Source organism: Bos indicus, chromosome 26, assembly GCF_029378745.1.
Source record: "Bos indicus isolate NIAB-ARS_2022 breed Sahiwal x Tharparkar chromosome 26, NIAB-ARS_B.indTharparkar_mat_pri_1.0, whole genome shotgun sequence".
Classification (NCBI taxonomy): Eukaryota; Metazoa; Chordata; class Mammalia; order Artiodactyla; family Bovidae; genus Bos; species Bos indicus.
In genome coordinates this window covers 16,006,970-16,022,020 of record NC_091785.1, presented here as the reverse complement: position 1 = coordinate 16,022,020, position 15,051 = coordinate 16,006,970, and the positions used below count along the sequence as shown (strand labels likewise).

At 40.9% G+C, this 15,051-nt stretch overlaps 1 protein-coding gene across 1 annotated transcript in view; it reads right to left on the bottom strand.

Annotated features, from left to right (window-relative positions):
• Positions 1 to 6,052: 6,052 nt before the first annotated feature.
• The window catches only part of LOC109553186 (cytochrome P450 2C18-like), a 41,420-nt gene continuing 32,421 nt past the window's right edge, over positions 6,053 to 15,051 (bottom strand). Inside the window, exons 8-9 of the mRNA XM_019953167.2 lie at positions 8,313 to 8,454; positions 6,053 to 6,593 (exon numbers count right to left, since the gene is read on the bottom strand). Coding sequence (XP_019808726.2) covers positions 6,412 to 6,593; positions 8,313 to 8,454 — 324 coding nt within the window. The 3' untranslated portion in view covers positions 6,053 to 6,411. The remainder of the gene's footprint in view (positions 6,594 to 8,312; positions 8,455 to 15,051) is intronic.

Genomic DNA, 15,051 nt, shown 5'->3' with positions numbered 1-15,051 from the left:
CAATTTGCACCTGTAAAGAGATCAATCAATTATACCCACTTTGTACTCTATATTCTGTGGGATTTAGCCACTCTGACAAAAACAAAAACAAACTGTTCTTTGGACTTGTTTTCTCTGTGTCCAATGATGACTCTAGAGATTCTGGTTTATTTGTACTGGGTTGGGGTCCAGGTATTGCTAATTAAAAAATTAAGTGGTTCTAACACACAACCAGGATTGAGAATTATTGACATAAATAGTTTGATGCCAAAAAAGGCTCAATACTCTGGACTGGAGTCAACGACCAGTTGGGAATTTATGATTTTGAGGAATATCAGTGTATTCTATGTTTTTTATATTTTAAAGAGTATCTTGTAATGTTATATCTAACACTATCTAATATACACATGTATCTAAAAATCTAATTTGTCCTTGAATATGCAAGATTTTAAAATATTTTAATGTACTATACTAACATTACAGCTGCCTATACATAAAACAGCTAATGATGACATAGTTAAGATAATTTAAAAATCAAAATGAAGTTAACTATAGTCCTGGCCACCAGAATGGAAATGGGTCGCCATAGTGGATATGGTTTCAGACATATTTCTGCATATCTGAGAATCTGAATTTTCAGAACTGTATCAAACTCAAGGATACCACTAGCCATTTTCAAAACAATATATGGGCAGTGTCTGCTTAATGGGCAGTATTTCTTTCTGGAGTGATAAAAATATCTTGGAATTAGATAATGCACAATGTTGTGAATACACTAACAGTGTCTAAATGGTGTTCTAAATGGGTAAAGTGTCACCTTTTAAAAAAAGAAAATAGTATATGCTAGCTGCCGCCTTGGAGAAGGCAATGGCACCCCAGTCCAGTACTCTTGCCTGGAAAATCCCATGGACGGAGGAGCCTGGAAGGCTACAGTCCATGGGGTCGCTGAGGGTCAGACGCAACTGAGTGACTTCAATTTCACTTTTCACTTTCATGCATTGGAGAAAGAAATGGCAACCCACTCCAGCGTTCTTGCCTGGAGAATCCCAGGGACGGGGGAGCCTGGTGGGCTGCGGTCTATGGGGTCGCACAGAGTTGGACACAACTGAAGCGACTTAGCAGCAGCAGCAGCAGCTGCCGCCTTGTAGTTTCAAGTACCCACACACTCCATTCTGTAATCATTTTGAACCTCAACCTACCCTTGCTTAACCATTAATCCATGCAGCTCCAATCCCAGTTCTTGACAAATAATTTATGTAACCTTGTGTTTTTTACGTTGTTAAGCGTCCCCTACCTCGTAGTCCACTACGTAGTCCAGTAGAACACAATTCAAGATCTTCTTCAATTTGTGTCTCCTAGGCTACAGTCCTAATAAACCTCAATTAAACACGTGTTTATTTCAACCAGGTCTCCATTCTTGGAATTTCTGGTTAACATTAACATAATTCAAACAATTTGAATGGCCAAACAGAAATAAAGTAATTAGCTAAGCAAATTTACATGCCTTTTACCTTGATATTTTCCCCTGCCCACAAAAAAAAAAAGAAAGAAAGAAAAGAAATATACTGGAAATAGGGTTTATTATTTTGTATTTTTTCAAATGGGGGAAAGAGAGATTCTGGGAGAACAAGAAGCCTGTCCTGTGTCACGATGCTCATAATTAATAAAACTAAGATTTAATTTAAGTTCTTCTGATGTCCATCAGTTATAATGCACTCACACCATAGTTGCCTCAAGAACAAATTTAGCAGGACAGCTAAAACCCTGTGGATACAAATAGTCAATAAGCAGTTTATAGTAAGGAACAGAAGAGAGTTTTATTCAAGCAAACTTGAGGTCTATACCACAGAGACAGCCTCTTAATAGCTCTGAAAAATAGCTCTAGAGAAGCATGGTTTTCAGTACAGTTTTACAACTTATCAAAAAAAAAAAATACACATCAAACATGACATGGGAACATTCCTTCAAAGTTTCAAAAGAGACAGATCAGCACTTGCTCAGAGAGTTAGTATGACTTTGGCATCTGGGAAGAGAGCCTTAACTTTGATGACATTTGAAGGGAGGCATTGTATCCCTATCTTCAAAGTGGACATTCTTTACATCTGGATAATGCACTCTTTGAGAGTTAAAGCAGATATACAAGGTATGAAAACAGACCATAAGACAGGCTGTTCTAGTTATCATAAAGTTCATGTCAAATCATGTATAAGCCAGAATGACTTCCCATACCTGAATATGTGAAAGTTTCTTCCACTATCCCCATATACATTACTCTGAATATATACCCCACTGACCACAAAATAACATTAAACAGATGTCTCCTACTTGAGTCCAAGGAAAAAAGAGTCACAGATTCTCAAAACAAGAAATCAAAAATAGGTATTCTCCCCTTTCCATCATTGCAGAGGTAAAACTTACTCAAGTAACTGAGGGAAGAGCCAATCTCAAGAATTTAGCAGGGAAAGCTTGAGAAACTATGACTCCAGCCTCCCAGCTGCTTCCAGACACAATTGCTTCTGTTGCCTTTTGAAGTCTGTCTTTGTCAGAAGCAACAGAATGAAGTTTGCACAGTGCTAACCAAAATTTTAGAAAAGACCTTATTGAAATAAAAAGGTGTCCACTGAGGGTTTGTTAGGACTGTAGCCCAGAAGACACAGGCTCAAGAAGCACTTGAATTGAGTTGCACTGGACTACAAAACGGTGGAGACTTATAAAGGGGAAGATTGCAAGAGTACGGTTAGACACGAGAGTTACTTATCAAGAATCATAATTGGATATGGCAATGGGTAAAAGTTTCTGCTACATAAACATTGGTTGGGCTCAGAAACAGTTGCACAATTACAAGGGAAGACCTTTAGAACATAAGGGTGCAGCTGGCAGGTGTTGCTATGAACAGGGCTGATCCTGTCCTTGGGTCTGGTACAGGTCAAAGGGATTTCAAGTTCTCAGAGGTGCAGAGACATGTTGGAGACCAGATCCGCAATTGCCTCCTGTTTTTGTATGCCTGAATTGTGATTGTGTTCAGTCACTAAGTCATGTCCAACTCTTTTGTGACCCCATGGACTGCAGCCCACCAGGCTCCTCTGTCCATGGGATTTCCTAGGCAAAAATATTGGAATGGGTTGCCATTTCCTCCTCCAGGGGGGGTCTTCCTGACCCAGGGATTGAACCTGTGTCTCCTGCATTTCCTGCATTGGCAGGTGGATTCTTTACCACTAAGTCACCTGGGAATCCTGTGATTACTCCATTATAATTTCAATTTGTCATCAACAGCAAGGAAGGGAGATTTTACACAGAACAACACATATGGATTCAGTGGAGGATGGGAGGCAAGGACTTCATTAAACAGACCTACAGCGTGGAACCACTATAACATGCACACCAGAACAGGAGATGACAGTCGTCATGAAGATCTAAATACCACTGGAAAGGTAAACATCACTAGATCACAATGACGATGCTTTACAAACGTGTTCTACAACATACCATATTTGTTCAAAATTGATTAGTGAAGTTATCCCTAAACTCTTTTAGTAAGGCAAAACAAGTTTTTATTAAAAGCTAATACCTGGGAATTCCCTGGTAGCTCGGTCGATAAAGAATCTGCCTGCAGTGCAGGAGACCCAGGTTGGATCCCTGGGTCAGTAAGATCCCCTAGAGAAGGAAATGGCAACTCACTCCAGTAGTCTTGCCTGGGAAATCCCATGAACAGAGAAGCCTGGTGGGCTACAGTCCACGGGGTCTCAAAAGTCAAACATGACTTAGCGACTAAACCACCAAGAGCTAATTACAAAATGTTTTATTCCTCATGTTTACATGGATTCATATCTTATTTACATTAAAAAGAGAATTTTCACACCATAATATCTCTTATGATTATCTCAATTACCTTTCCCAAAGGTAAAATTATTTCCAATTCATGGATGGGCCTTGGAGATTCAGTTCCTATGCTAAGGACACGGCACCCACAGGTGGTCGAGTTGAGACTGGAACCCACATCTCCAAGCAAACATTCAGTTCACCAGGGTCACCACACTTGCTGCATATGTACCATGATTCAATATTCTGTGACTCATCCTAGTCAATGAATTTTCAAATATGTCAATTGAGTTAATGCATACTGCACCAGCTGATTAAAGTGGGGGTCAGGAAAGTTTATTTTTGTAACCTATAAACTTGAATGAGTATGAGACATGGTGTACCTTTCAACCAGAAAAGAAGGAGAAGTAGTAACTTGTGCCTAACTTACAGAGGTCTAAACTCTACCTAATTTTGGATGAAATAAATTCAGTCAGTTTCTTTAGAGCAATTTTATTCCTTGAGAAATCAGTGTGCTTGCTCTGCTTAACATTCCTTCTGTTAAAGCCATTTCTTTTTATAGAGTAAAAGAGTCAAAGATAATTTAAAGGCTGAAAGTACTCTGAGATCAGTTAATCTAGCCTTTATTTTAATGAGCAATTAATGACAGTGGATAAAGTGTCCTCACCACATTCTTACAAGGCCTTCGGTTAGAATCTGTTTTTCAACTCCCAGTTCAATAACATCTTACATCAAATAGCATTCCTGTTGTCCAAATGATTAAGAGAGCATAAATATTAAGTCCTCTACTGTCACAGAGTTATGCAAACTTCAGGTTGGCTGGAGTTGTGGGTTAGGGGTTTTGTTTTTAAAGAATAGAATTTTAACAGCAGTTTTAGGTTCACAGTAAAACTAAGCAGAAAAGTATACAGTGGTCACACATACTCACACACACACAACCTGTCCCACCACCAGCAACCCACACCAGTGTGGTACACTTATTACTATTAATGACATAACACCAACACATGATAAATCAAAGTTCACAGATTATATTAGGGTTCACTCTTAATTTTGCACATTCTATGGATTTTGACAAATGTAGCATGAGCATGTATCCACCATTAAAGTATTACACAAAATGATTTCACCTGAAAGTTCTCTGTGCTCCATCTATCTGTCCCTCCTTCCCAAGCCCCTGGAAACCACTGATCTTGTATTGTCTCCATAATTTTCTAGAATGTTACAGAGTTAGAATTACACAATACATAGTTGGAGAAGGAAATGGCAACCCACTCCAGTGTTCTTGCCTGGAGAATCCCAGGGACGGGGAAGCTTGGTGGGCTGCCGTCTATGGGGTCGCACAGAGTCGGACACAACTGAAGCGACGTAGCAGCAGCAGCATTCAAATTGGTTTCTTTCACTTAGTAATGTGCTTAGGGTTCTTTTCATGGCTTGCCACCTTTTTTTTAACAATGAATAATATTCCATTCAATTGATATATCATTCTTTATACTTCAACAACTGAAGGACATCTCAACTGCTCCCAAGTTTTGACATAAATTTATGAATAAAATAACTATAAAATTAATTTTATGAATAAACATGTTTTTATGAAAAAAGTAACTAAAAACATTAATGTGCAGGGTTTTGTGCAGATGTAAGTTCTCAACTCATTTGAGTAAATTCCAAGGAGTATGACTGCTGGATCATATGGTAAGTATATGTTTCATTTTTTAAGGAACTGCTAACTCTTCCAAAGTGGTTATGGCCACCACTGATGTTACATATAAAACAATGTGATGGAAAGTAGAAAAAAATAGAATCTGGTGACACCTTCTAGGGATTTTGTTCTTGCTCAGAGAGAAAAGAATAACACTTAGAGTACATGATTAGAAATAGAGAAACATAGGTTAATATTTGACTATAAGTTTGAAACACAAAGTAATGTGAACATTTCATATCTTCTTTTAGTGTTCACAGTAACATCAACCAGAGGAATGAATTCCAACCCTTATTATTCAGTCCTCCCAAATGCTGATTTTCTCACTATTTCCCTGCAGGCTGGACCTGCTCTTGGACACAATTTCTCTCATTTCCAAACCCAATCTTCAAGTAAGCCCAGGTGATACTCAGCAAAGAGTTTTCCTGCCCTCTTCCCCTTTGTTCCTCTCTGTGTTTATCATTATGAGCACAAGCACGGCCTCTTCAGACTCTTACTTTCATTCATTCCTTACCTGCATTACGTACAAAAGAAGGAAAGTCTGAGACTGGCTCAGCAAATACTGCTGCTTTTTATTTAGAACACCTGGAGAGCAAATGGCTGTGTGTTGGCTTATACCAACAATTCCACTCTGTTTTACAGTGATAACATGGTACTAAGAAGTATTAGCATATGTGGTAGTCAATATAAGTGTTACAGAACATGAGGACAGCAAATACATTTGTGCAGTAAAACTCAGGAGACTTTCCTTTCATGAAAGTTGGATATTCACTGGATACTGAGAAAATTGTGGCAGTATGAGATGGGCGGTCAGAAAGAGTATCCCTGGTAGTAAGAAGGAGGTGAGTGATGGCCCAGATGAGAGTTAATTACAGACAACAGCACAGCAGCAGCCAATGGACTGCCCTTCATCACAGAGGAGTGAAGCAGAGCTGGTATGGGGGCGGCACATGGCCAAACCCACTAGAAACTGGGGTGGTGTCGAGGTCCTTTGGGTCAACCACAGATTTCAGGGTAAATTTCTGTAAAATGGTGGTCAAAAATAAAAACAGCTCCATGCGAGCCAGGCCTTCTCCCACACAACTTCGTTTTCCTGAAAATACACACAGAGGTGATTTGTTCCTTGAGCATTACATTTTGAATTGTCACAAAATATATGAATGATTGAACAGATAGAGGCCTGGAAAGATGTTTAGAGACAGATAAACAGAAAGAGAGACACAGTCGCTATTCAGCTAATATCTTCATGAGAATTTTTCATTCAGTAAATATTGATTGAACGTCAACTTTGTGTCAAGCACTTCATCGTGTATTCCCACATTTTAACTGCTCTTTTCCACTTCCAGTTTCTATCGGAAGCCCTGAGAGGAGGGAACTTGTATATATGTGCTTCCTTTCTACTTCTGGCACAAAATTCAGCTAAAGATGTTTTTCCTCCATGTGCTTTCAAAAGTACATGTCTAAATGTGTCAGTCTCCCACTTGATAACATTAAATGTCTCTCCCATCTGTTACGAGGTCCAAATGAGTTGAGCTGGCCCTTCATATTTTGTTCCCAGTATGATGTTCGATATCATTCTTTCCATTCTTCACACTCTCTACTCTCAGCTCTAGCCATATCCGCTCTTCATCAACCTCCAATACACCATGAAACCTCTAGTTTTGTCTCATGATGCTTCATTCGGTCAAGATGCATTTCTTTGACACTTCCTTCAGGACCTACGTCCCATGTCATTTCCTCTTTATGGTCTTTGCAATATTCACAGACAGTAGAATCTTGCCCTCTCTGAGTTTCCTCAATATCACATTCATTGTTTCAGTTGAAGCATGAATCACCTTGATCATAATTCTGGTTCTTCTGCTATGCTAAAATGTGTGATTTTGAAGGGAAGGCTCAGTCCTTAACATCTTGGTATATACAGAGCAAGACACAAAGCAGGCATCAAAAGCTGCCAAATACAAGGAGGTGAGGCTGTGGCCAGAGACTCAGCGCACACTGTAGTTGTGGAGACCCAGTTTCAAGATCTGTGATCAGCAGTGGAAGATGACCACAGTGCTCTGGAACCACTGCAGGGTATCCTGCCACATTTCCAAGAACTCGCTGACACTGCAGTTAGTCGGCAGGTTCTGACTTTCTCAATCTAAAAGAATGTCCTGCTCCTGTAAAATTGCCCTGCCTTCTCTTCTCACTTTGTTCCTGTGAGGCAGTTCAAATTCGCTTTTTTCTGTAAGAATGTTCCTTACTCCATTTTATGCCTCACTATGGTGTATGAGTGACCAGAAAACAGGGTTTCTCCTTCTGGTCTCATGAACAACCTGTGCTTTCCTCTCTCACAACACTATTCAATGTTCTCTTTAGTAATTTGCTTCCCTAACTAGATTGTGAGCCCACTTTGGTGCCCATTCTGTACTTTTAACCCCAGAACTCAGCCTAGGGAGTGAAGGATATCACATGGAAAATACTCAAACTTATGGAATCATGGCAGGCAAGGAAAGTCTAAAAGTTTCACCTGCTAAGAGGAGCTCACAGGTAACTCAGTGCTACCTAAGATTATTACTGAATTATGCTAGAGGCATAATTCAATTAACTTGTTTTCTAGCTTTCTTACTTTGGAAGAACTGGGTCACCTCCCTGAAGTTCCAATATTGGGGATGTGTGGTGAGGGGAGGAAACACAAGGGCATTAAAAGTGGTGCTTGTGATCATGGACAAAAAGCATTTCTACCAGCCCCAGAGAGGGCATCATTAAGTTCCAACCAACTCCAGAAAGGTACCTTGTTCCCTAAGTACTTAAGGAAATTAACTTTTATTACCTGCTGAGAAAGCCATGAAGTAGTCACTCTTCTTAAAGTTGCCACTCTCATCCAGAAAGTGGGCAGGGTCAAATACCTTTGGGTTGGGGAATTCTTTCTCATCATGTAGCACAGAACTCAGTGATGTTACTACAGTCGTGCCCTGGAATGAAAGATGAAGATCAACTGAGTTATGAGACAGCAAAAGAGACACTGATGTATAGAACAGTCTTATGGACTCTGTTGGAGAGGGAGAGGGTGGGAAGATTTGGGAGAATGGCATTGAAACATGTATAATATCATGTATGAAACAAGTTGCCAGTCCAGTTTGATGCACGATACTGGATGCTTGGGGCTGGTGCACTGGGACGACCCAGAGGGATGGTATGGGGAGGGAGGAGGGAGGAGGGTTCAGGATGGGGAACACATGTATACCTGTGGCGGATTCATTTTGATATTCGGCAAAAGTAATACAATATTGTAAAGTTTAAAAATAAAATAAAATTAAAAAAAAAAAGAAATCATGGAGCAAAAGAAATGTTGCAAATCATTTAGTCCAGTCTTTGATCTATAGATGAGGAGCCCCAGGGCCAAAGAAGGGCAGTGGCAATTCCAGAGAGACAGACCAAGCAATAAACATGGATGGGTTTAAGATCAATGGCAGTGATGTTACTAAAGTAGCCTCCAATAGCATCTGAAGTACTGAGTACTTGGTTACTTGGTTTCTGAATCCCTTTTGCTTATCACAGTATTTAGACACTGCTGTTTGTTTTGCTCAATTTCATCATTTCGTTTTCATACATCTCATATGTGGATTATGTTTTAAAATGGAAGCCTCTGATCACTCTTGAAAAGTCAGATGTATTTAGAACCTGTTTATAGGGCTTTTCAAAAATAGAGGTCTGATACAATTAAAAATGACATCTGGCCAATCTATACAGATGGAAACAGGTTAGTGGTTGTCAGAGGCTGGAGGGAGGGAGGAATGGGCAATCACTGCTTAATGGATGGGTTGGGTTTCTTTTTGGAGTGATGAAAATGTTCTGAACTAGATAGCAGCTATGGTTGCACATTGTGGATGTACTAAATTTCACTGAATTGCTCACTTTAAAGTAGTTAAAATGGTAATTTTTACATTATAACATTTTCAGTTGAGTTCAGTCGCTCAGTCGTGTCTGACCCTTTGCGACCCCATGAACCGAAGCACGCCAGGCCTCCCTGTCCATCACCAACTCCCAGAGTCCACCCAAACCCATGTCCATTGAGTCGGTGATGCCACCCAACCATCTCATCCTCTGTCGTCCCCTTCTTCTCCTGCCCTCAATCTTTCCCAGCATCAGGGTCTTGTCCAATGAGTCAGCTCTTCGCATCAGGTGGCCAAAGTATTGGAGTTTCAGCTTCAACATCAGTCCTTCCAATGAACACCCAGGACTGATTTCCTTTAGGATGGACTGGCTGGATCTCCTTGCAGTCCAAGGGACTCTCAAGAGTCTTCCCCAACACCACAGTTCAAAATCATCAGTTCTTTAGCACTCAGCTTTCTTTATAGTCCAACTCTCACATCCATACATGACCACTGGAAAAACCATAGCCTTGACTAGACAGACCTTTGTTGGCAAAGTAATGTCTCTGCTTTTTAATATGCTGTATAGGTTGGTCATAACTTCCCTTCCAAGGATTTTACCACAATAAAAAAGAAAATCTTCCCAAGAGGAAAAAATGATTTCGTAGACAAGTACACTAACAACTACTGAGCATTTATCTTTGGGATGAAATCTGTTTCTCTTAATTTTAAAATGTGGAGAAACACATTAGGGATAAATTCTAGATTTAAAAAAAAACAGATGATAAAATTAGAAAAATTCTCATTTTTCAACAAAGCAGATAAAGATTATCAATTAATACTGAAACTGTTGGATGAATGTTTTAGGAAATAGTATACACTAAGTCTTAAAGTACATGCCATAGATTTTTAATTAATTGCCTATGAAAACAGACACTCATCAATAGAGAGATATGGAAGACTCCTCCTTAATACGTGATCATTTTAGCATTACCGATAATGGGATAAACTGACAATACATGTCTTCAGCCAAAATCCAATGCAGTGGGACATACACAACATCTCCTATGTAATTTTCTTGCCAAATACACAGAATTGGTATCTAATCTCAAGAAAACAATTACCAAAGCCAGACTGCCAAAGGTTTAACATGACAATTGTCTTAGACTCTTCAAAGTTGTCAATGTATTGAAATAAACATAGGAACAGGAACTGTTCTTGATAACAGAGGAGTAAAGGGACAGACAAATTAAATACTTGTTCCTTGACTGGACACTAGATGCCCCTTCAAGAGGAACTATACAAGATATATTAGGATAACTGAGAAAATGTAATTATAGTATATATACTAGATAAAATTATTATATAGATGACAATTCCTTTAGTGTGAATGCTTTTACTGTTATGCAGATAAAGTACTTGTTTAGAAGATATGCATATTGAAGTATTATTTAGGTTTAAGTGTGATAGATGCTAAATATGTAGTTAAAATGTAAATATATACACATTTTCATATATATTTCACATATTATATACATATATATATATCCACTGTGTGTTTAAATCCTATTTAAATTTAAGATTTTTTTTAATTTAAAGTTAGGAGTAATTCTACCCCTTAAGTTTATTGCATTTAAGGTTTATAATTTTATTTTTTAAATTATTGCCTTGTATAATCTCAAAACAAATACCACAAGGAAATGTTACCTTAAGTTTTAAAAGCAGGTATATTTTCAGCAAATGGTATTGGGACAAGTAGATATTCATAAAGAAAAAAGTGTGATCATTATTTCACACCATAAGTAAAAATAAACTTTAAATGGATCATAGACTTAAATATAAAAGCTAAAAGTATAAAACCTGAAAAAGAAAAGATGAGCATAAATATTTGATAACATGCTGGAAAATAAGTATGACACAAAAACACGGGTCATAAGGGAAATAACTGATAAATTGGACACATCAAAATTTTAAACTTCCACTTTTTTCTAAAAAAAATTCTGCTCTTCAAAAACATTGTTAGAAACCAAAAAAAGAAAGAAAAAGACACATACTGGGAGTAAAATATTTGCAGCACTTAGACATGATAAAGGGATTGCATGCAAAATATATAAAGAACTGCGATAAGTAATAAGGCAAACAAGACTGCCAGGAGATCCAACCAGTCCATCCTAAAGGAAATCAGTCCTGAAATTCATTGGAAAGACTAATGCTGAAGCTGAAACTCCAATACTTTGGCCACCTGATGTGAAGAGCTGGCGTTGGGAAAGACCCTGATGCTGGGAAAGACCGAAGGCGGGAGGAGAAGGGGATGACAGAGGATGAGATGGTTGGATGGCATCACCAACTCAATGGACATGGGTATGGGTGGACTCCCAGAGTTTCCAATGGACAGGGAAGCCTGGCGTGCTGCAGTCCATGGGGTCACACAGAGTTGGACACGACTCAGCCACTGAACTGAAGGCAACTGCTGCTAAGTCACTCCAGTCGTGTCCGACTCTGTGTGACCCCACCAGGCTCCACCGTCCCTGGGATTCTCCAGGCAAGAACACTGGAGTGGGTTGCCATTTCCTTCTCCAATGCATGAAAGTGAAAAGTGAAAGTGAAGTCACTCAATCGTGTCTGACCCTCAGCGACCCCATGTTACTGCATCCCTCCAGGCTCCTCCGTCCATGGGATTTTCCAGGCAAGAGTACTGGAGTCGACAAACAATCCAATAAAAAATAGAACTATAACTTGAGCAAACACTATCAATCAACATATATGAATGGCCAATCAACATATGAAAAAAAAAATATCACTATTGGCCAAAAAAAACAAAAGTAAAACAAAATGTTATATCACTGTATTACAGTGTCTAAAATTTAGAGGGCGCATCAGCAAGTGTTAGGGCACGGAAGTCAGGGGCCACGCAGACCGTGCACCAAGGTCCCTTCCTTTTAGTGCCAGCGGCCGGTACTTGCCCGCGACCCAGCCACTTAGCCACGCACCACGCAAGCCATAAACAACAACAACAAAACAGTGTGGGAATGAGCCTTTGCTTAGTCTCCGACCTCATCCCTCCTCATCCCAAGTGCAGCCTTTCCGCGCCCAGGCCCTGAGCCCTGCGGGATGCACAACTGCACCACTGGCTAGGGTTCTGTGAGCGCCGCCAGCCTGTTGCACCAGGCTAGGGGACGAGAAAATCGAGTTCTCCACCTGGTCCAGGCAGCGCCACCCCACGTGCCCTGAGCCCTCGGAGAGGAGACTCTTGCCACAGGTTGGACCACGTCGCACAGCACCGCGCGGCCAACAACCCCAAGGAGCTCCCTGTGCAGGAAAGAAGTGCGTTGGAGAGCGCACCGTGTCAGCCGCGAGGCGGCTTCCACCCCTTGCTTGTCACTCTCCTCGCGGGGACTACAGGTACCAACGAGAGAAAGGCCGTGCGGGTCCACGGTGCGCCGCCGAGGTCCCGACCTTTAACCTCTGCCTCCGCCCCACCTTCCTCGTGGGGTCAGCCCTCTTTTGACGCAAGCCTACAAGGCCTTCTACGGAAAAGTGGGACCACTTTAGCATGCCAGACAATCAATTCCACCAAAGTTTCTAACGATGCTTTAAATGTTTTTTTTGTTTGTTTGTTTAAAAATACTTACAGATCTGAACTCTCCCTTTCGCCCCTTTCCATTCTCAGGACAAGGGAAACGTAAAGAGGCATTGAGATAATTGTTCAAAGCCCCCAAGGGCTGGCTTGGCCGGCCATGTTAGTGGACATATATACAGGTGTATATGTGGGGAGAGACATGTACTTGGTTTCATATTTTTCTAATTTTTTTTCCCTACTAATCGATGGTGATCTTGCCAAAATTCTCTTTCCCACCGCCACCCAAGAACAGCCCCTCAAAACCATTTTCAAAACATATTGCTTTGTTTGGGGTAGAAAGCAGGTGATCTGGCTGGAGGAATACTAATAAATACCACAAACAAAACAAACAGTCAGAAGCCATTAATACAAGATAATGAATTAATTAAAAAAAAAATTTAAGAACACTAACAAAGGCAAGTGGTGAAGGGTACCCCCAGCAACTGGAACTCTCATATATTGCTACTTGGAATGTAAAATGTCACAGCCATATTAGAAAACCGTTTGATGGGTTTTTAAAAATGAAGTTAAACATTTAAACAACACTCTCACCCTTCGGTATTACCTAAAAGAAATGAAAACTTAGGTCCACACAAAAACCTGTATGCAAATGTTAATAGTACCTTTATTCAAATGGCCCCAAATTGGAAACAACCCACATATTCATCAATCGGTTAATGCATAGACAATTTGTGGTACTCCATATGATGGATTACTCATCAATAGAAAAGGAATAAACTAATATATGCAATAAAAGATGAATCTTAAACATTCTGCCACATAAAAAAGATAAAGGCATATATTGATTATAAGTTATTTCACTTACATCACATTCCATTATATTACACTCTTGAAAAGGCAAAACTGTAGGACTAAAAACAGATTAGTCAAGGAGGAGCTAAGATGGTGGAGGAGTAGGACAGGGAGAACACTTTCTCCCCCACAAATTCATCAAAAGAACATTTAAACGCCGAGTAAATTCCACAAAACAACTTCAGAATGCCGGCAGAGGACATCAAGCACCCAGAAAAGCAATCCAAGTCTTCGGAAAGGAGGTAGGAAAAAATATAAAAGACAAAAAAAGAAACAAAAGAGGGAGGGACGGAGTTCCGTCCCGGGAAGGGAGTCTTAAAAAGAGAGAAGTTTCCAAACACCAGGAAACCTTCTCACTGCCTAATCTGTGCCGAGCTTTGGAAGCACAGAGGGCAACATAACAGGGAGGAAAAATAAATAAACAATTAAAACCCACAGACTGTGAGCCCTACAGTAACTCCGCCAGCGGAGAAGCAGCGCAGATGCCTGCACACGCCACTAGCAAGCGGGGGCTGGGCAGGGAGGCGTGGCGCGGGCTGCATCGCTGAGAGTAAGAATCTGGCCTGAATACCCAGAGCGCTATCTGAGCGAAATAATTTGGGCTAGCAAACCAGACTGTGGGATATCTACCACGCAAAAAGCCAGCCCTAACCTAAGACACCGCCAGGCCCGTGCACGGAACAAAGGACTGAACAGAGATAGCTGGCTGCAGACCATCCCCCTCCGGTGACAGGCAGCCAGAGCCGGAAGGGGGCAATTGCAGCCGCAGAGAGACATTATCTATAAAACTGTAAGCAGGTTTCTTTGCTAACTAAAACTTCTTGGGAGTCTGGACGGTCAACATCCGCCTGAGAAGGTGCACCAGTTGTACACCTAGATAACCGAGCGGTAGGGAGGTGATAAGTCGCAGCAATCACGCTTGCCAAACACCTCATCACCTGAGCTGCTCGGACCTGGGAAGGGCACAAAACGCAGGCCCAACCGAGTCTGCACCTCTGAGGACTACCCGAGTGCCTGAACCTGAGCGGCTTGGACCTGGGAGGTGCAAGCAGCCCAGAGCCAGCCATGGATGGTTCCCAGCGGAGCAACCTAGAGCCTGAGCAGTGTGGGCAGGGAGGCTAGATGCGCCTTGAGCGGGGGCAGACCCAGTGTGGCTGAGGCACTGCGAGCACACGCCAGTGTTATTTGTTTGCAGCGTCCCTCCCTCCCTCCCCACAGCGCAACTGAACAAGTGAGCCTAAAAAAAAAAAAAAAAAATAGTGTCC